The sequence below is a fragment of the Apus apus genome, chromosome 24, assembly GCF_020740795.1.
Source record: "Apus apus isolate bApuApu2 chromosome 24, bApuApu2.pri.cur, whole genome shotgun sequence".
In the NCBI taxonomy this organism is placed as follows: Eukaryota; Metazoa; Chordata; class Aves; order Apodiformes; family Apodidae; genus Apus; species Apus apus.
Window position 1 is genome coordinate 3,124,841 of NC_067305.1, and position 20,588 is coordinate 3,145,428.

At 56.8% G+C, this 20,588-nt stretch overlaps 1 protein-coding gene across 1 annotated transcript in view; it reads left to right on the forward strand.

Moving 5' to 3' along the window:
- LOC127394028 (fibrillin-2-like) overlaps positions 1-20,588 on the forward strand; it is a 101,371-nt gene that overhangs the window by 62,790 nt on the left and 17,993 nt on the right. Inside the window, exons 17-39 of the mRNA XM_051639725.1 lie at positions 663-788; positions 1,742-1,867; positions 3,111-3,230; positions 4,385-4,522; positions 5,165-5,215; positions 6,169-6,294; positions 7,343-7,570; positions 7,689-7,814; positions 8,160-8,288; positions 12,100-12,225; positions 12,657-12,782; positions 13,066-13,188; positions 13,993-14,118; positions 14,232-14,357; positions 14,995-15,117; positions 15,721-15,843; positions 16,220-16,345; positions 16,856-16,978; positions 17,357-17,479; positions 18,115-18,276; positions 18,842-18,910; positions 19,145-19,270; positions 19,909-20,034. Coding sequence (XP_051495685.1) covers positions 663-788; positions 1,742-1,867; positions 3,111-3,230; positions 4,385-4,522; positions 5,165-5,215; positions 6,169-6,294; positions 7,343-7,570; positions 7,689-7,814; positions 8,160-8,288; positions 12,100-12,225; positions 12,657-12,782; positions 13,066-13,188; positions 13,993-14,118; positions 14,232-14,357; positions 14,995-15,117; positions 15,721-15,843; positions 16,220-16,345; positions 16,856-16,978; positions 17,357-17,479; positions 18,115-18,276; positions 18,842-18,910; positions 19,145-19,270; positions 19,909-20,034 — 2,898 coding nt within the window. The remainder of the gene's footprint in view (positions 1-662; positions 789-1,741; positions 1,868-3,110; positions 3,231-4,384; positions 4,523-5,164; positions 5,216-6,168; positions 6,295-7,342; positions 7,571-7,688; positions 7,815-8,159; positions 8,289-12,099; positions 12,226-12,656; positions 12,783-13,065; positions 13,189-13,992; positions 14,119-14,231; positions 14,358-14,994; positions 15,118-15,720; positions 15,844-16,219; positions 16,346-16,855; positions 16,979-17,356; positions 17,480-18,114; positions 18,277-18,841; positions 18,911-19,144; positions 19,271-19,908; positions 20,035-20,588) is intronic.

The following is a 20,588-nucleotide window of genomic DNA, read 5'->3' on the forward strand; positions in this document are numbered from 1 at the left end:
GCACCCTGGCCCTGCAAGGACATTGCTGTCCAAACCCAAACCTGGCTCTGTGGTTCTGGGGGGAGGCTGCTTCTGGCCAGGGTAAAAGCTCTTTGTAAGGACACCAGAGCTTTGCTCCAAAAAGGTGGTGAGATGCTGCTGGTGCAGAGGAAGAGGTGCTGCCCACCTGGCTGCTTCCCTTCTGGGTTACTGTCCACATCCACTGGGCACTTGGTGCTGCTGACAGGGCAGGCAGGAGGTGGGTGATGGCAGAGGTGCCCGTGGCTGTCCCTGCCAGCTGTCTTGCAGACCTGAGCCCAACCCCCCTGCTCGTGGGCAGCAGGGGCTGTGGTGCTCCCTGCACTTTGCTGCAGAACCACCCAAAAACCTCTCGGTTTGAGGGCAGGTTTGTCCAAGGCGCTTTCAAGTGTCCAAGGCAAGTCTTTGAAGCTGAGGTTCTGACACCCTGCAAGACCTGGCCTCTGTCCCTCACCCAAATCTAACACTCCCTTCTGTCCCTGCCCCACCAGGGCCAGGAACCGGGCAGAGGCTCCTCACTCAGAAGTTCCCCACCTGGCTGTTGTCACCAAAGACCAACGAAGAATTAAGGGGGGGGGGGGGGGGGCGTTCTCTGTAGTTGAGTTTGCTGTGGTCCAGCTCATGTGGCTTCCTTCTCTGTGCAGACATCAACGAGTGTGCCCTCAACCCAGACATCTGCCCCAACGGCATGTGCGAGAACCTGCGCGGCAGCTACCGCTGCATCTGCAACCTGGGCTACGAGTCCGACCCCACGGGCAAGAACTGTGTGGGTGAGTCCAGGGCAGCCCAGCTCGGGGTGGCAGGAGCTCTGTGCTGGTAGGACAGGGTGCTGTGGGCTCACCCAGGTGCAGACCTGCAGCTGGGCAGGAGGTTGAGGTGATCCCACAGGTGGTGGCCTCAGGGACTGTCCCCGTTCAAGGGTGTCTTGAAAAGGTGCTAGAAAAGAAATGGCACCAATGGGACTTCACGTGGATTCCAAGTTGTGTCTTGTGTTTTGGACAAGGGCAGGGAGGGAGAGAACAAGGGGGGATGGATGAAAACTGGAAGAGGTGAGACATGAAGAGGGAATTTTTCACCATGAGGGTGGTGAGAGCCTGGCCCAGGTTGCCCAGGGAAGCTGTGGCTGCCCCATCCCTGGCAGTGTTGAAGGGCAGGTTGGATGGGGCTTGGAGCAGCCTGGGCTGGTGGGAGGTGTCCCTGCCCATGCAGGGGGGTTGGATCTAGATGATCTTGAAGGTCCCTTCCAACCCAAACCATCCCATGATTCTATGATTATTCCAGTGGCTGATTGTTTTCAATGTGAAAAGTTTTCCACTTCTGCCCAATTGTGATCTCCTCGGGAGCAACTCGTGCCCATGACCCCTGACTCCTTGTAAGAAAGGGGATCTCCATCTTCTTGGTAGCCACCATTTAAATCCTGGCACATGTGTTTGATGATTTCATGAAGAACAGGCTGCCCTGCAGCTTATCCATGGTCTGATTCAAAGGTCACTGAAGCCAAAGGAGACCTTGATTTAATCCAGTAGGTTCTGGACTGGACATGAAGTTGGGACTGGATGGTCTTTAAGGTCCTTTCCCTCCTAAACCAGTCTTGTGATTCTGATGCTTTGAGGACAGTCCTGCATTTCTGTGCCTCCCAGGCTGCCAGGGCTCTGTAGGGCTGGCAGAGTAGAAGAGTGGAAGTGGGTGGTGGAGCTGAGCAAGCCCATCTCTCTGCCCACAGACGTCGATGAGTGCACGGTCAACCGCCTGCTGTGCGACAACGGGCTGTGCCGCAACACCCCGGGCAGCTACACCTGCACCTGCCCCAAGGGCTTTGTCTTCAGGACAGAGACAGATACCTGTGAAGGTAAGGTTGACCCCACGGAGAACATCCCCACAAGCCTGAAGGAGCAACAACCTCCAGCTCGAGGTCCTGCCTCAAAGGGAGCTCAAGGTCTGACGTCTCTTTGGTTGACCGCGGTGGTTGGAGCTGGAGCAGGTCCAGGTTTGGGGTTTGTGGGTTGGTTGGGTTTGGTTTTTCTTTTGATTCCTAAGGGGAAATTTCACACTTCATTCAGAAGGGTGGACATCCAAACCCAGAACATCTGGGCTTTGCAGTGACTGAAAACCAGAACAATTTCCTCCAGGCCTCCCAAAATTTTAGCTCAGACCTGGCCAAAATGGCAAGTTCTGGGGGATTGGATTGAAGGTTTGTAGTTTGGAGGTGAGGAAATTGTTCCCTGACCACAGAGTCCTCAAAAGTTGGAGAACTGGCACTTTGCACGTAAATGTCTGTTTAGAGAGAAAAAACACACTGGGATTTTCTGGAAAGAAGGTGGAAAAAGGCAAGTTCTGTGGAGCCTCCCATCTGGTTCAGATGGGTGCATGAAGGTCATGGCTGCTCCCACCTCAGCCAGGAGCAGCCTGAGCAGGCCAGTTCAGTGTTCCCCTGGAGCTGCACCAACCACCCTCAATCCATCCAAACCCTCAATCCATCCAAACTCTCAATCCATCCATTCCCTCAATCCATCCATATCCTTAATTCATCCAAACCCTCAATCCATCCAAACCCTCAATCCATCCAAACCTTCAATCCATCCAAACCTTCAATCCATCCATTCCCTCAATCCATCCATTCCCTCAATCCATCCATTCCCTCAATCCATCCATTCCCTCAATCTGTCCGTAACTTCAATCCACCCAAACCCTCAATCCATCCAAACCCTCAATCCATCCAAACTCTCAATCTATCCATTCCCTCAATCCATCCAAACTCTCAATCCATCCATTCCCTCAATCCATCCAAACTCTCAATCTATCCATTCCCTCAATCCATCCATTCCCTCAATCCATCCAAACTCTCAATCTATCCATATCCTCAATCCATCCATTCCCTCCATCCTGAAGAAGCTCATGTTGTCCATCCATGCCCAACCCCCTTGAGATGGTGCCCACAGGAGTTGTACACACAGGACTCCTACAGCCTGGACTGGTCATCAGCTGAAAAACTCCTTTCATCACCTTCTTTGCTTCTCATCTCCCCCAGTCTCTGGCCCAGAGAGCTGGGTCCCATGGCACTGGCTGTGGTGACAGTCCCTTCCTTCCTGCAGATATCAACGAGTGCACCTCCAACCCTTGTGTCAACGGGGTCTGCAGGAACAATGCTGGCTCCTTTGCCTGTGAGTGCTCCCCAGGCAGCAAACTGGACCCCAGTGGCACCATCTGTGTGGGTAAGGATGTGACCTTCATCAGGCAGCTCTGATACCATCATCAGCCCTTGTTGCTCATCGGAAGCAAGGCCCATGGTCCTGCCTTGGGGGTGGGGACCCTTTGAGGCCTCTCTCACCTGGTGTTTCCTTGGTTGTTGGTAACAATTGTCTCTCTCGTGCACCCAGGGAGCCTGAAAAGGTGCCACCTCAGGCAGTGCTGTGGCTGACACAGAAGTCCCCAACTGTGCTGCAGCAAGAGAAAGCACAGACCTGGGGGCCCAGGGCATCAGGGGGGTGTGTTCTCACACACCAGATGGGTTTCCAATGAGCTGACACTAGGACCCATCACAATGAAGTAAATCCCTTCTCATCAAGGTGAGAAGGTGCTCACTTTCCATCCCTAGATGGTCAGGGCCTTGCAAAACATCCCTGAGGCAGCTGGAGAGAAAAAGGACAATTTGTACCCAGAAGAGGAGCAGGTTGGGAGCAGGAAAAGGGCAGGAGACAGAACTGGTGCAATAGCAGTTATGTCAGAGAGCACAGAAATGCTGGTGGGACCAGCACAGCAGTGGGACAGGGCTCTGGGGACCAGCACAGCAGTGGGACAGTGATCTGGGGACCAGCACAGCAGTGGGACAGAGCTCTGAGGACCAACACAGCAGTGGGACAGGGCTCTGGGGACCAGCACAGCAGTGGGACAGCTCTGGGGACCAGCACAGCAGTGGGACAGGGCTCTGGGGACCAGCACAGCAGTGGGACAGGGATCTGAGGACCAGCACAGCAGTGGGACAGCTCTGGGGACCAGCACAGCAGTGGGACAGGGCTCTGGGGACCAGCACAGCAGTGGGACAGGGATCTGAGGACCAGCACAGCAGTGGGACAGGGCTCTGGGGACCAGCACAGCAGTGGGACAGAGCTCTGGGGACCAGCACAGCAGTGGGACAAGGATCTGGGGACCAGCACAGCAGTGGGACAGGGCTCTGGGGACAAACACAGCTTGTGTCCATGCTGCAAAGTGCTTGGCCTCCATCCTAGAAGGTAAAGAGACACTGGAGAGCAACAGTCACACTGCATCTCAGGGGTGGTTTCTCCCAGCTGCTTCTCGAGGTTGCCACGAAGCTGGGACCTCCTCCACGGAGCAGCTCTTCACTCCCCCCTTGTCTTTGCCCCCACAGACAGCATGAAGGGGACGTGTTGGTTGAACATCCAGGATGGGCGTTGTGAGGTGAACATCAACGGGGCCACGCTGAAGTCAGAGTGCTGTGCCACCCTGGGGGCAGCCTGGGGCAGCCCCTGCGAGCGCTGCGAGATCGGTGAGGCTCTGCTGGCCACGGCCACCAGCAGGACAGCAGGTCACCCATTTCTTGCCCAAATGTGGCAAGTGGGTTGGGGGAGGTTCTTCTTCCTCTCTGCTCTGCCCGGGTGAGGGTCAATCTGGAGTGTCGGGTCCAGTTCTGGGCTGCCCAGGTCAGGAAGGACAAGGAGCTACTGGAGAGAGTCCAGCCCAGGGCACTGAGATGCTGAGGGGGCTGGAGCATCTGCCTGGGAGGAAAGGCTGGGAGAGCTGGGGCTGCTCAGCTGAGAGAAAAGGAGGCTGAGGGGGGATCTGATCAGTGCTGGTCAATATCTCCAGGGGGTGGCAGGAGGATGGGGCCAGACTCTGCTCAGGGGTGCCCAGGGACAGGACAAGGGGCAATGGGCACAAACTGGAGCACGGGAGGGTCAAGCTAAACATGAGGAAACACTTCTTGACTCTGAGGGTGACAGAGCCCTGGGACAGGCTGCCCAGGGAGGCTGTGGAGTCTCCATCCCTGGAGACATTCCCAGCCTGGATGTGTTCCTGTGGGATCTGCTCTGGGTGAACCTGCTCTAGCAAGGACTAGATGATCTCCAGAGGTCCTTTCCAACCCCACCATTCTGTGATTCCTTGCTGACATTCTTCTGGTCTCTTGCAGACACTGCCTGTCCCCGAGGATACGCCAGGATGAAGGGGGTCACGTGTGAAGGTAAAGTGCTGCAGGATGCAGAAGACTGGTTTTCCTGGGAACATGGTCATTGTTTATTTGCTGCTCTCCAGCATCTTTAAGTCTGGTGGGAGAACTACACTTTCTGACCCTTTGTTGGACTCTCCATGATGTCCATCTCCCTCTTACACAGAGGAGCCCAGAACTGGACCCAGCACCCAACTGTGGCCTCACCAGTGCTGAGTAGAGGGGAGGGATCATCTCCCTTGACCTGCAGGCAGCAGCCCAGGATACCATTCACCTTCTTTGCAGCAAGGCCACGTTGCTCTCTCACCTTCAACTTAGTGTCCACCAGGACCACCAGGTCCTTTCCTACCAAGCTTCTTTCCAGCTGGGTGACCCACAGCATGTTTTGGTGCCTGGGATTGATCCTCCCCAGCCGATTTTGAAGCTACCTCTTCCAGCCCATCAACACCTCATCCATGAGGATCTTCTGGGAGACAGTGCCAAAGTTCTTACTGCAAACTAGGTGGACAATGTCCATCACTCTTCCCTCCCCTACCAGGCCAGTCATTTCATCACAGAATTTTATCAAGCTCCTCAGTTATATCTTCCCCATGGTCGATCTGTGCTGACTTCCTTGACGTTCACATGCCTGGAAATGGTTTCCAGGTTGGGCTTCTCCATCAACAGTACCATGTTTGTGAGCCCTGGTTGCTCTGCTGGTGCTGTGCCAACCCTGGACACGTGCAGCAGGCCCAGCCAGTCTGTCTGTCCATCTCTGACAAGGTTATGTCAGATGGACAGATGCTTCCTCTGGCAGAGCTGTCCAGGCACGGCTGTGGCTGGAGCGTCTTTCATTGTCACCAGTGGCCAGTTGTCATCTGCTGGGCAGCTCTGGGCTCCTTGCCTCTCCTCCAGGAGCCCCTCAGGGCCACAGTGGGCTTGGCCGGGTGCCACGCTCGTGCCTGTCACTGTTTTGTTTGTGCCCACAGACGTGAACGAGTGCGAGGTGTTCCCGGGGGTCTGTCCCAATGGCCGCTGCGTCAACACGGCCGGTTCCTTCCGCTGCGAGTGCCCCGAGGGCCTGACCCTGGATGGCACCGCCAGGACCTGCGTGGGTAAGGATGCCTCATCCCAGCCCCTCCTGGCCTCTGCTCAGAACCTCTCTGCAGAGGTCCCACCGCCGCCGCCACGTCCTGGGAGCTGCGTGATGGCAGGTGGTGCCAAACCCAGCAGCCCCAGCGAGGCAAGGCTGGCACAGCTGCGGGTCCCCGGGGCCAGCCTGGGGTGGAGTCATTCTCCTGGGGTGGGCTTCAGGGGTAGCCAAAGAGACAACCTGGCTGCAGGATCTGAAGCAACTCCTGGCTGCTTTCTGGGCACTCAGTGACAAACCTCTGCCCTTCCCAGGGGCCATCTGCTACCAGCTGCACCATGGACATTCTCTGGCCTCTCCTTACCGACAGGCTGGCCATGTCCATGGTGTTACCTCTTTCATAACATCCCAAACAAGGTGACCTCATCCAAATGGCCCATACCTGGGCATTGTTTGGAGGATGTCCCAGCCAAAGCTGTCCCAGGGACCTCACTAACTACTACCCTGCTAGACTAGAGCAGGGCAGATTTAGGTGAGACATTAGGAAGAAGTTCTTTACAGTGAGGCTGGTGGAAGAGGTTGCCTAGAGAGCTGTTGGAGGCCCCATTCCTGGAGACATCCAAGGTCAGGTTTGACCGGGTTCTGAGCAACCCAATCTAGTGAAAAAGGTCCCTGTAGAACCTGTAACCCAGAATGAACCAGTGTCAAGAGGGCTGCCCAATCCACCCGGATCAGCCAACGATGGGACTCACAACTGCAAACCAGAAGCTCAGCTTCCTGCTGTGGCTGGGTCCAAGCCAATCAGTGAATTGAAAAGCAGGAATGACATCCAGAAAAACAAATTCTCCAAAACCAGAGAGATTGGGAAATCAGAAAAGTGAACACAGGGATGGGCATGAGGGTCCTCCTCCCCCAAACATCTCTGCACTGCAGGGGGGGACTGGCCTAGGTGACCTCGAAAGATCCCTTCCCACCCCACATAGACATGAGTCTATGATGACAGAAGGTGCTGGGGGTGGCTTCAGCAGAGGCTGGGTGCTGCAGGCAGGGGCTGAGCTCTGCTGTGTCCCCAGACGTGCGTGTGGAGCAGTGCTACATGAGGTGGGATGAAGATGAGTGCACGGAGCCCCTGCCCGGCAAGTACCGCATCGACATGTGCTGCTGCTCCGTGGGCTCAGCCTGGGGCAGTGAGTGTGAGGAGTGTCCCAGGGTGGGCTCCAGTGAGTACAAGGCCATCTGCCCCAGGGGACCTGGCTTTGCCAACCGAGGAGACGTGCTTTCTGGAAGGCCCTTCTACAAAGGTGAGAGGAAAGGTGGGAGGTGCTGCTGGTGGGCTGTGTTCAGGAACCTGCTGCCGGCCCCGGGTTCCTTGCAGAGCTCCCCTCCCTGAAAGGCTGCTCTGCTGCCTTCACCCCACAGATGTGAATGAATGTAAGGTCTTCTCTGGCCTCTGCACTCATGGGACCTGTCGAAACACCATTGGCAGCTTCAGGTGTATCTGTGGCAACGGCTTTGCTTTGGATGCTGAGGAGAGGAACTGCACAGGTAAGGGAAGAGTAGCCCCCCCCTCAGGCCACTCCTGCCCATCTTGCTGCCTCTTCCCTGCCCTGTGGGCTGCTGGGCATGATGGTGCTGCCCAGAGGAGACATGGCAGTTGTCTTGGGGCCGTGCTGAGAAGCCCAGGGCAGGACCATGAGCAGAAAGCTCCTCCTGCTCCTGGGACGAAGCGTCCCGCAGCAGAGGGGCAGCTCAGCTGCTGCCTCTCCCTTCAGGGCGAGCAGTTCCTTGGCTGCTGGCTCACACCTCCCAGGCCTTCTCCGCTGCAGGGTGGGCAGCTGGGGTGGTGCTGCAGCCTGTCCTGCCTCCAGCCCCTGCTCTTCCTCCCCGCAGACATCGACGAGTGCCGCATCTCCCCGGACCTGTGCGGCCACGGCACGTGCGTCAACACCCCGGGCAGCTTCGAGTGCGAGTGCTTCGAGGGCTACGAGAGTGGCTTCATGATGATGAAGAACTGCATGGGTGAGGACCCCTCCTGGGCAGGGCAGCACCCTCCCTCTTCTGCAGCAGGGAAGAAAGCAGCTGAGGCCAGATGCTCGGTGCCAAGCAGCTTGCTGGGTGTCTGGGTGTCCAGCTAACTCTTCTCTGGGATCAAGGGAAAGCTCCTCCTTGCCTTCCAGGGAAGTTATGGGAGGCCCTGAGGTGCAGAGAGCCCTGGGAGGCTCAGATCTCCCCAGGGCAGAGGGTCTTCTGCCTTGCTTTGGTTGGAAGGGGAGAGAGAAGAATGTTCTGGGTGTAGGTGGCAGCACCACAGATGTAGCCCTGGAGGACAGCAAAGCATGGCAGGGTGGGTGGGTTTAGACTGGACATTAGGAACAATTGTTTCACAGCAGGAGTGGTCAGACACTGGAACAGGCTGCCCAGGGAGGTGGTGCTGGAGTCACCATCCCTGGATGTGTTGAAGGGTCGTTTGGATGTGGTGTTGGTGGAGATGGTTTAGGGGAGAACTTTGTAGAGTAGGGATGCTGGTTGGACTGGGTGATGCCAAGGGGCTTTTCCAACCTGGATGGTTCTATGATTCTACGTGCAAAGTGAAGTCAGGGCTCCACGAGACACAGCCCAGACTCTCTTAAGCTGGAGGACCTAAAGGGAGAGGCCACGTCCCCAGCAAGGCTTGGCTGGAGCCCCAGACCCCTCCAGAGAAGGAGGTGTGGGTGGTGTGTGTTATGGGGACCAACAGCCCCTCAGTGCCAGGTGCCCCTGGGAGCCCCAGGGCTCTGCACCATCCAGAGCAAGGACAGACCCTGAAATGTTGCCAGACCTGAAGCCCAGCCTGGCAGCTTTCCCTCAGAGACCTCCATGTATGAGGCCAGAGCACCTGGCCTGCTGGTGCCCCAAGAGCTGGGGAAGGAGACTGGGAGCCCAGGCCAGCACCAGGGAGGACTCTGGGTGCCAGACCAGGGCAGCATCCTGGGCCCTTCCTGCCACCACACTCATGGGACATCGTTGGTCCTGCCCTGCTGCCTCCTGGCCACCATTAGCCCACAGGGGAACCCACACTGGGAGCCTGTGGGGCCACCAACCAGCTTTCTCATGGTCCTTTCCCATCCCTTTGCTGCTTCCTGTAGCCCAAGGGCATTTCCCTGCAACCCCAGGGCAACGTTGCCTTTCCTTTTTGTTCCATAAGGCCTTTTATTTCCTTCTTCATGTTGTGCAACGTTTATTCTTGTCCTTTTCCTTCACTGGGACCTTCCCTTGCACCAAACCTTGGCCACTAAACCTTCCATCTTGTTTCAGCCACCAGCAGCTGGAGCCTGAGCAATTGCCCTGGAGCTGGGACATGATCCATGCCTGGTATTTTCATTCCTGCTACAGAAGGAGATGGCAACCTTGATACTGGGGATTGGCAAGGAGACAGGGGAGCTCTGCCAGCCCAGCAGCTGGGACTGGGAGCTCCAAGTCTTACACACACTTGGCTGTGTCCTTTGTGTGATTCTCATCTCCCTCTACTCCTTTTCAGTCTTCTGTTTCCATCTATTCTTTCTTCTGCCACTGATTCTTGACATAGCCACCCATCTCCAGGCATGATTAAGGTCATCTCTTCAACCCTGACATTCAACCAGAGCTTTTCAAACACCATTGCAGAATGTTCCTCAGCTTGTAGCTCTCTTTGTGTGGTACCCAATCCATGCCACCACAGTTATCTTCTTAGCTTGGTTCAATGGTGTCTCACACACCACACCAGTCATTTTAATCCAGTTACATGATGCTTGGTGCCTTTTCTAGATAACAGATCATCCTTGTGAGTTGCTGTCAGTTTTATCATCAGGAGATCACTGCTGAGATCACTTAGACCTGTTATTTCCACTCCTATATTAGGAGACACCATGAGCTTTGGTCTTCCTAGCACTGCTTGGTCTGTTATTGCCCATCCCAATGGGCTTTAATGCCATGAAATCCAGTCCCTCCCCTGGCATGAGATGATGGAGATGCACCTTGCTCAGCTGGAGGTTCACCAGCTTGTGTCTCTTCCAGCTCTTCATGTTGCTGATGGATCCACTTGGGCTGCTTTCCACTCACCCTTTTCTACAGTGACTCTCAACCTGCTCTCACATGTGATCTCTAAGCACCTCTGGCTGTTTCTGCCCCTTTCCTTGGGATCTGCAGCAGTTCCATACCAGCTCCACCCATTCATCAGGCTCCCATCCAGCTCCCCAGACACCTGCACAGACCAAATCCTTCATGAGAAGTTCTGGTAGACCAGCTGCACCCTTCCACCCCACTCTGTTTCCAGTGACAATGACAAGGGCTCCTTTTCACCTGCCCACTTCCACATCCTTTACCCTCAGTGAATTCTTTACAGCTCCTCCCATCTGGCCACTGCTGATTTTTGTTCTGTCAAGTTCTCATCTGGTTTCAATTGCCTCATTCTTGTTTGGAGCTTAAAAAAAAATCCCATGAATGACCTCAGTACCTCACTTTGTCTCCAACAAGTCAGCCAGACTGTTGCTGTCCTCTAATTCCTGGCATACCACGTTCCTCTTCTCCTCTGTCTAGCCAGACTAACTTGTCTGACTGACCTAGTCTGAATGTTCTGCTCTTTCTTCTTGGCTTGGGCTTCCAAACCACATCAGTCTGTGACAGGATTCAAGAGCACTTAGTGATTTCTCGTATTTGATTCTCTGGTTTCTTTACAGATTTTCTTCTCCCTGCCACTGCCCTGGTTTTGGCTTTGCTGTACAATTTGTAGTGTGGGTCACCAAGCTCACCCTGAGCATCTTCCTCCTCCAGTTCTGGGTCACTGGGAAGGTCACCATCCCCACCAATGGCCTGATGACTTCTTGCAGTCATGAGGTTTCTGAATAATTAGGGGGACTTGGGACAAGGGCAGGGAGGGAGAGGACAAGGGGGGATGGATGAAAACTGGCAGAGGGAGATGGAGGTGAGACATGAGGAGGGAATTCTGGAGTGTGAGGGTGGTGAGAGCCTGGCCCAGGTTGCCCAGGGAAGCTGTGGCTGCCCCATCCCTGGCAGTGTTGAAGGGCAGGTTGGATGGGGCTTGGAGCAGCCTGGGCTGGTGGGAGGTGTCCCTGCCCATGCAGGGGGGCTGGATCTTGATGATCTTTGAAGTCCTTTCCCACCCAAACCATTTTAGGATTCTATGGTATCTTTAGATAAGGATGTTGTGTTTCATTGCTCTCTTTTCTCATGCTCAGCTGCACAATTCCACCTTATCTCTGTTTCTAGGTGACAGGGGATTGAGTCATTCCAGCCCAGAGCCTGGTGTGACACTGGCATTGCCTGTGGGCAAGGATTAACTTCTTTCCACCCAAGAACTTGGCTTCAGCCCCATGAGGGAGGAATTCTTGCCAGCCCCTGGCAATAGACACCATCAGCACTGATCCTGCAGGGCACTGGGAACCGTGTCCCACCCCAGAGAACTGGAGGTGCAGAGCCTGGGGGACTGTCCCCCCATGGTCAGATGGCTTCCAGTCCTCTTTAGCTGTAGATAAACTGAAAATCCCAACAGAGTGTTTTATTCAAGTGAAGTGAAAGCTGGTGGACAATAAGGGAGCTGGGAGTTATTTTTCCAGTCTAGATAATCTGCACAAAGCTCAGAAACTCTTTCCTCCTGCTGTTCCCCAAGTGGGAACTTCAACCAGAAATCCACCAGGCTCTGCCAAGCCACTGCCATGTTCATTTTGTGACATCCTTCTGTTTTGGGAGATGCCTCTGGTGGTGGGACTGCGATCCATGGTGCCACCACCACTCCATTAGCTGGAAAACCCAGCTGGAGGGGACAACCCACCACCTCTCCTGTGGTTCTCTGCAGATATCAACGAGTGTGAGCGGGACCCTCTGCTGTGTCGTGGTGGGATCTGCATGAACACAGATGGCAGCTTTGAGTGCATCTGTCCCCCTGGCCATGAGCTGACTCCTGAAGGGAACACCTGCATAGGTGAGATGATGGAAAGCCACGTCATGACCAGAGCCTGTTTGAGGGTGATGGGACTTGGATCTCATGCTGAGCATGTGGATCTCTCCTTCCAATCCCGTGTGTGGGTAGAACACACTCTTCCAGGGGTTAGAACACACTCTTCCAGGGGTTAGAACACACTCTTCCAGGGGTTAGAACACACTCTTCCAGGGGTTAGAACACACTCATCCAGGGGTTAGAACACACTCATCCAGGAGGGACCAAAGTCACTCCCAGGGTTTCATTGTACTTACAATGTCTGTTGTTCTACCTGCCCTTCACTGAAGACTGACCAATGGGACAGTGACAAGTTTGGAGACAGCAGTAGGTGGGGGGTACCCAGGGGTGGGCAGCAATGGTGCTGAAGGTGGCCTCAGCATGGCTGGCTGCTCAGACCCTTCCTCCCACTGCAGACATCAACGAGTGCTCCCTCAGTGACAACCTGTGTCGCAACGGACGCTGCGTCAACGTCATCGGGACCTACCAGTGCGCCTGTGACTCGGGCTTCCAGGCCACCCTGGACAGGCAGGGCTGTGTGGGTGAGTGCTCCCCTTGGCCAAAAAGCTGTGCCAAGACCCATCCAGGACCCTCCTGGCCTCCTCCTTCTTTGTGTGGGCTGTGTGAGGGCAAAGCAAGGGGAGACCTCTTGGCGCTGCAGGTGAGGGGCTCTCACCAGCTGTGAAACCACCGTGGTTGGCAGAGGAGGCAGGAGGTGCTTTCTGCTGGCTGGAGGAGCTTTTGTTTCCTCTTCAGCACCTCTCCCAGCCCAGTCTTTGCTGCTGGCACCGGGGCTGAGCAGCTCTGCCTTCCCTTTCTCCCCAGACATTGACGAGTGCACCATCACCAACGGGGGCTGCGACACCCACTGCTCCAACTCGGAGGGCAGCTACGAGTGCAGCTGCAGTGAGGGCTACGCCCTGATGCCAGACAAGAGGTCCTGTGCAGGTGAGCAGGAGGCTCAGGGTGCTGCCCCAGGGACCTCTGGGGTCCCTTGCCAGCCAGCCACACTGTTGGCTTCAGGTTGGGGAAGGGTCTCGTGTTTTAAGTCACTTCCAGAGTGGTGATTTCCCTGGTTTTGCTCTGCACTGCTCAAGCATCGTGTCCAGCTCCTGAGCCCTCAACACAAGAGGGACATGGAGCTGCTGGAACAAATCCAGAGGAGGCCACAAAAATGATCTGAGGGCTGGAGCAGCTCTGCTCTGGAGCCAGGCTGGGAGAGTTGGGGTGTTCAGCCTGGAGAAGAGAAGGCTCCAGGGAGACCTGAGAGCAGCTTCCAGTGCCTGAAGGGGCTCCAGGAAAGCTGGGGAGGGGCTTGGGACAAGGGCAGGGAGGGAGAGGACAAGGGGGGATGGATGAAAACTAGAGCAGGGCAGGTTTAGGTGAGACATTAGGAAGAAGTTCTTTACCATGAGGGCGGTGAGACACTGGAACAGGTTGCCCATAGATGTGGTGGAGGCCCCATCCCTGGAGGTATTTAAGGTCAGGCTTGACAGGGCTCTGAGCAACCTGATCGTGTTAAAAAGGTCCCTGTGCACTCCAGGGGAGGTTGGACTAGGTGACCTTGAAAGGTCCCTTCCACCCCCACACCTTCCACGATTCTGTTATTCCATCCAGCCCCTCCTTAGAGGCTCCAGACTCCTGCAACTACACAGTTTGGAGCAAAGCCCCTCCTGGGACTCCCTCCTGCTCCCACAGGTCCCATTGAGTGGCTCTAACATCTTCCCTTTGGCCACGGTCTCCTCTCTCTAGACATTGATGAATGTGAGGACAACCCAGACATCTGTGATGGTGGGCAGTGCACCAACATCCCCGGCGAGTACCGCTGCCTCTGCTTCGATGGCTTCATGGCATCCCTGGACATGAAGACCTGTATTGGTGAGGACAAGTCTGCCCTGGGGACCTGCCAGAGCTGGCAGAGGGAGGAAGGTTGGCCCAGAGTCAGGTGATGGTTGTTGTGGTGTTCCAAGCAAGTCCTTTTTCTCCTGCAGATGTGAACGAGTGTGATCTGAACCCGAACATCTGCCTGCACGGCGAGTGTGAGAACACCAAGGGCTCCTTCATCTGTCACTGCCAGCTGGGGTACTTTGTCAAGAAGGGAACCACAGGCTGCACAGGTGGGAACTCACCAGACCTGGAGCTGGGGCTGCTGGTGGGAGGCTCCACAAACACCTCCTGGAGCTGCCGTGGAGGGAACACTGTTCCTGCAGTGGGAGATGCTGTGGATGGCAGGGATGGGGGGGGAGGTGCTGGAGACCCTTCTTCTGCATGCAGGAGTGAACACTTCCCTAGTTGGTAGCCAAGCCAGGGACCTGCCCTTCCATTTTGTCTTCATCTTCTAGAGCTGAGCACAGATCAGGGCAGGGGCCAGTGGGTACAAACTGGAGCACAGGAGGTTTCACCTGAATACAAGAAAATCCTTCTTGACTCTGAGGGTACCAGAGCCCTGGGACAGGCTGCCCAGGGAGATTGTGGAGTCTCCATCCCTGGAGACATTCCAGCCCCACCTGGATGTGTTCCTGTGGGATCTGCTCTAGGGGGGCAGGGGGTTGGACTAGATGATCCCCAGAGGTCCCTTCCAGCCCTGATGACTCTATGACTCCTCAGCTCTGGGGTGTCGCTCCAGGCAGGTGTTACCCCAAAGCTCATTGTTCCCACCCTCTGGGGTTCAGGCTCATTGGTGTCCAGACCCAGGTGCCCCCTGCCCTCCTGGAGGAGCTGTGTCAGCTCTGGTGTCCTCCTTCCCTCCTGCAGACATCGATGAGTGTGAGATCGGGGCTCACAACTGTGACATGCACGCCTCCTGCATCAACGTGCCCGGCAGCTTCAAGTGCAAGTGTCGGACAGGCTGGCTGGGAGATGGGCTGAAGTGCAACGGTGAGTTCCCACCCCTGGAGAGGACCTTGGTGAGTCCAGGTGCTCTGTGGGCACCTCTGAAGGCTCTGCTGAGCCGGTGCCTGCACCTACTTCTAGCCCCAGGAACCCCCCGCGTGAGGATTTATGGAAGTGTGGGGAGACGTGGGGGTGTGACAGAGGGGTGGGGGTGTCCCCTGAGTCTGTCAAGGCCAGGTCTGTGAAGGCCTCAAGCTGTAAATGTGGGGGTGAAGACCTTTGTTTGTGGGGTGTGGAGCAGGTGGGCATGGCAGGGCGTGGGGGTCAGAGCAGAGGTGTGGCTGTGGGGGGGGGGTGCTGGGGCACAGGGGGGTGCGTGGGCAGGGGTAGAAGGTGTGGGAGGCCTGGGGTGGGGGGTGTTGGGAGGGTGTCAGGGTGTCACTGTGCCTCAGTGCCAGCGTCAGCACGGCCAGGACAGTGTCTTGTGGCCATGGAGGCTCAGAGGGATGTGCTGGAGCCTCATGAGTGCTCCAAGTCCCCGCGGGCTGCAGCCTCCTGGGCCCTTTCCTGGGGTCCCACACGAGCTGCCCGAGGCTTAGAGGAAGGTCTGGGAAGGCAAAATGCTGAGGTGGTGATCTCCCTGTGCAGACCTGGACGAGTGTGCCACGGAGGAGCACAAGTGCAACCTGAACGCCAACTGTGTCAACACCCCGGGCTCCTACCGCTGCGCCTGCCGAGAGGGCTTCAACGGGGATGGTTTCTCCTGCTCAGGTGAGGCCCGTGGGCTCCACTGCCAGCAGGGAGGGGGCTTGTGTGTCCTGGGACATGGGGTCACCCCCTCTCAACCACCGGCCTGGCTCAGCACCCATCTGGGGTTCCCCAAAGCTGATGACCCCCCCCGCCCCCTAAAATGCCACTGCAGCCTGGTCTGCACCAAAGCCTGCTCAGATGCCTTCAGCACAGACCCACCTTCACCTCAGCAGGGCTTTGGGGGGCAACCGAGGCAACGAGAAGTGTTTGCAGCCCCCTCCTCGTCGCCTCCCAGCAATGGGGTTGGGGGGTAAAAAAGTTGTGGGCATTTCCTGGGCCAGCTGAGGGGAAGCTCCCAGGTGGACCCCACGTCAGGCTCGTGCTTGGCTCTCCCTAGATGTGGACGAGTGTGCAGACAACGTGAACCTGTGTGAGAATGGGCAGTGCCTCAATGCCCCCGGGGGCTACCGCTGCGAGTGCGAGATGGGCTTCAACCCCACGGAGGACAGCAAGGCCTGCCAGGGTGAGTGCCACAGTCTGAACTGCTGCTCCAAGAGATCCCAGAACTGCTGCTCCAGGAGATCCCAGAACTGCTACTCCAGGAGATCCCAGAACTGCTACTCCAGGAGAACCCAGAACTGCTACTCCAGGAGACCCCGTGTCCACCTCCTTTCTGGCCTTGTCCCTCTGCTGTCACCACCTGATGGGTTTCTAACCAAGACCCACCATCCCCTGGTGGTTCAAGGCTCCTGAGGTGCCAGCTCTTCACGTAGAGGAGCTGGTCCCCAGCCTGCAGGTGTGTCCATGCAAGATGTGGACAAAACAGGGGTGAGGGGAGAGGGTGTGCACACAGCATGCCTGGTCCTGCTCACCCAGGAGGTGGTCACCCATGGCACTAGAACTTTCCTCAGATAGCTTACCCACAGCTGTGGCTGTTCGTTGTGATGGGATCAGGAGAGACCTGTTGTGGACCAGGTTCTGACTCAGGACCACTCTGCCAGGTCCTGAGTACCCAGCTCTCCCTGTTTTGCAGACATTGATGAGTGCACCTTCCAGAACATCTGTGTCTTTGGGACCTGCCAGAACCTGCCCGGGATGTTCCGCTGTGCCTGCGACGATGGGTATGAGCTGGACAGGAGTGGAGGCAACTGCACAGGTACAGGACTTCACTGCTGTGTCACCTGCTGGTGGGAACTTGCCCTGACCATCCCAGGGGGTGGCAGCAGCAGCCTGAAGCCAACTAAACATCCCTGGGGGACCTGGTGATGTGTCTTTGCTCTTGGCAAGGTGCTGCTGGAAGGAGGCCCCTCGGTGGGTGGGGAGGGAAGTTGGGTGGGTCCTGCTCTTTTCTGCTGACTCTGGGCCAGGGGGTGCAAGGTAGGACAAGGTGAGGTCTTGAAGAGCTCCACCTTGACATGAAGAGCCTTAGAAACACCAGGGTGGTGGGGGTACAGCCTGAAGACACAGTGCAGAGCTCAGGGTTGTGTCTGTGGCAGTTGTCCTCTTCAGTCTTTGTCTCTCCCACCTTTTTCAGACATCAATGAATGTGCAGACCCTGTGAACTGCATCAATGGCTTGTGTGTCAACACCCCAGGCAGCTACCTGTGCAACTGTCCCCAGGACTTCGAGCTCAACCCCACTGGGGTGGGCTGTGTGGGTGAGTGGGGACCTGTGTGGAGACCACCCCTTCCACCCAAGAGCTTGGTGCTCCTTCTTGTTGGTCCCACATAGCTGGAATTAGCCACTCCCAGGGACTGCCCACGGTCTGTCCTACAAAATACCTGGCTGTCCATGATGGGCTGACCCCTGCAGCAGCACAGAACCCACCTCCTGGCCCACCTCGTGTCACTCTCCTGGTTGAAACCACGTTATTCCTTCAGCCTCAGCCCTAGAGGTAGCAAAGTGCCACTGACACTGGCAGGAGGGAGAACCTGCACCACCAACAGCTGCCTGGGCAACTCTGGAGCTGTTCTGGAGTGTCTGGAAGGCCCTGGGTGGCATTATTTGGGTCATTCTCCCTGGCCAGACTGAAGACAGGCCACCCTGCCGTGACCTCTGGGTGATACAGAGTGGCTTTTGCCAGACAAGGTGGGCACCCTTCATCCTTGAAGGGTTCCCAAAGCCATGAGCTTCAGGGACAGCCTGGATGGGGTTTACACCACAGCTGGGTGGCCACCTGGGACAGGACCTGGAGCTTTAACCCTCTCCCTGCTTCTCGAGGCCTTTCGTTCCTGCTGGGCACACGAGCCTTGACTGGAGCAGCTTTGCTCACCCAGCCCTGTCTTTGTGCAGACACCCGTGTTGGGAACTGCTTCCTGGACACCCAGGATCGAGGAGATGGAGGCATCTCCTGCAGTGCAGAAATTGGAGTTGGGGTCACTCGGGCGTCCTGCTGCTGCTCGTTGGGTCGTGCGTGGGGCAACCCCTGTGAGCTTTGTCCTCCAGCCAACACAAGTGAGTTGGGGGGATGTCTGGGGTGAACTTGGGCATGGGCTGGTGGGCAGAGCAGAGAGGCATGTGGACACTTCCCTGTGGCTTCCCAGCTCAGGCTTGGGGGTCCTGCATGCAGGATGTGCCATCATCATGGTGGAGCAAGGGAAGCTGAGGGAGAAGATTGCAATCCTGTTGTCTCAGGACAGCACTAGATGGGTGGAGCAGGGCAGGGGAGAGGTGAAGTGGGGTGGGGGAGACCAGGCTGGTTGTACCTGGGGATCCAGGTTAGGAACCTGAACCTGGGTTGTACCTGGGGGTCCAGGTTGTACCTGGGGGTCCAGGTTGGGAACCTTCCTAGTCCAGCGGGCTGGGGAGGAGCAGTGGATCTGGAATAACCCTGACCAGGGGTGGGCAGGCAGAAGGAGAGCAGCCAAATGAGCTCGGTGTGTGGTGGGAGCCCAGGCTGTTCCACCTGGATCACTGTCACCATCCTCCTGGCCTGTTTCTCCTGGGTTTCTGCTGGTTCTCCCTACCCCTCATGGGAACCCACTCAGCTCAGGATCTCCCTGCATTACTTTTTCCACAGCTGAGTACAAGACTTTGTGCCCTGGAGGAGAAGGTTTTCGGCCCAACCCCATCACTGTCATCCTGGAAGGTAGGCCAGCCCAACCTCCAAAGCCAAGCCCACCCACCCCCTGACCACCAAGTGATAAAGAAGCCAGTGTGTGTCCTCCTTGGACGTTCTCCGAGGAGGCGCAGCCACCTGGATGAGCTTCCCAGGCTCCAGGGAGGGCTGGAGGTGGTGGGATGACCCCGTGAGGATCCCGAGGTGAAGACTCTGGGGTGAAGGCACCTGGGTGACCCTCTCCTTGCTTCTCCCCCTTCCCAGACATCGACGAGTGCCAGGAGCTCCCGGGGCTCTGCCAGGGAGGCAACTGCGTCAACACCTTCGGCAGCTTCCAGTGTGAATGTCCCCTGGGGTACTACCTGAACGAGGACACCCGGATCTGTGAAGGTACCTGCCCCTGCTGCTGGGCCTGCCTGGGTGTGCAGACACCTGTGGGGGGGGTGCAGACACCTGTGGGCGGGTGCAGACACCTGTGGGGGTGCAGACACGTGTGCGCGACAGAGCTGGCTGAGCTGCCCTAGGAGCTGCTGGCAAAATCCCTTCCTCTTCCACTCTTCCCATCCTCATCCCATCCCCTTCTTCCAAACATCCAAGCAGGATCACTTGACCATTTATGGCCAGAAGATGCTTCTTCCATTGTAGAGGTCGTTGTGCATCAGTGTGGGCTTTTGTCTCATGGCCAAAAGGAGAAACTGTGAATTAAGTACAAGTTGGGTACAAGTTGCTCCTGGGGAGATTCCAGTTGGTCTCCAGGAGGAAATTTTCCCTCCTGATGTCTGACCAGTTTAAAGCCCTTGTCCTGTCACTGCCCTCTCTGGTGAAAAGTCTCTCCCCATCTTTCCTGTAGCCCCTTCAGGTTCTGCAAGGCCATTAGAAGGCCTCCAGGGAAGTGGTGGGTTCTCCAACATGGGACACTCTTCAGATTCCGTTGGACAGGGGGCTGGGCCACCTTGTCTAGGTTGGACCAGATGATCTTCGAGGTCCCTTCCAACCTGGTGTGGCTTCTCTGTGTCTCTCTTGGGCAGATATTGATGAGTGCTCTGCTCACATCGGGATCTGTGGCCCCGGGACCTGCTACAACACCCTGGGCAACTACACCTGTGTGTGCCCACCGGAGTACATGCAAGTCAACGGAGGGAATAACTGCATGGGTATGGCATGGGGACCCCTGGGAGGGGACCTGGCCCTGCCCTGCCCCTGGGAGGGGACCTGGCCCCCATCTTGAGCTTGTGAGGGGACAGGGGGGCTGAGCAGAAGGGCTGGAGCAGGGGCTGGAGGGTCAGGATGTCCCTCCCCATGTTCCTGCACCGTGCACGTTGTCCGTGCCAGCAGGTAGAGGGAGAATGGCTGGAATGGGGTGGGGAGGGACCCAGCAGAGCCTTGTACCCACCTGCCACGGGCAGCACCCCAGGCTCTCCTTGGAGCAGGCCCCCAGTGTCACCTGTGGGCTCTGAGCACCAGGACAGGGCAGACTGGAACATCCTCAGCAATGAGCACTCTGGGGCTGGGAACACCCATCCCTGGGGCTGGGAACAACCACCCCAGGGCTGGGAACAACCATCCCGGGGCTGGGAACACCCATCTCTGGGGCTGGGAACACCCATCTCTGGGGCTGGGAATACCCATCTCTGGGGCTGGGAACAACCATCCCGGGGCTGGGAACACCCATCTCTGGGGCTGGGAATACCTGTCTCTGGGACTGGGA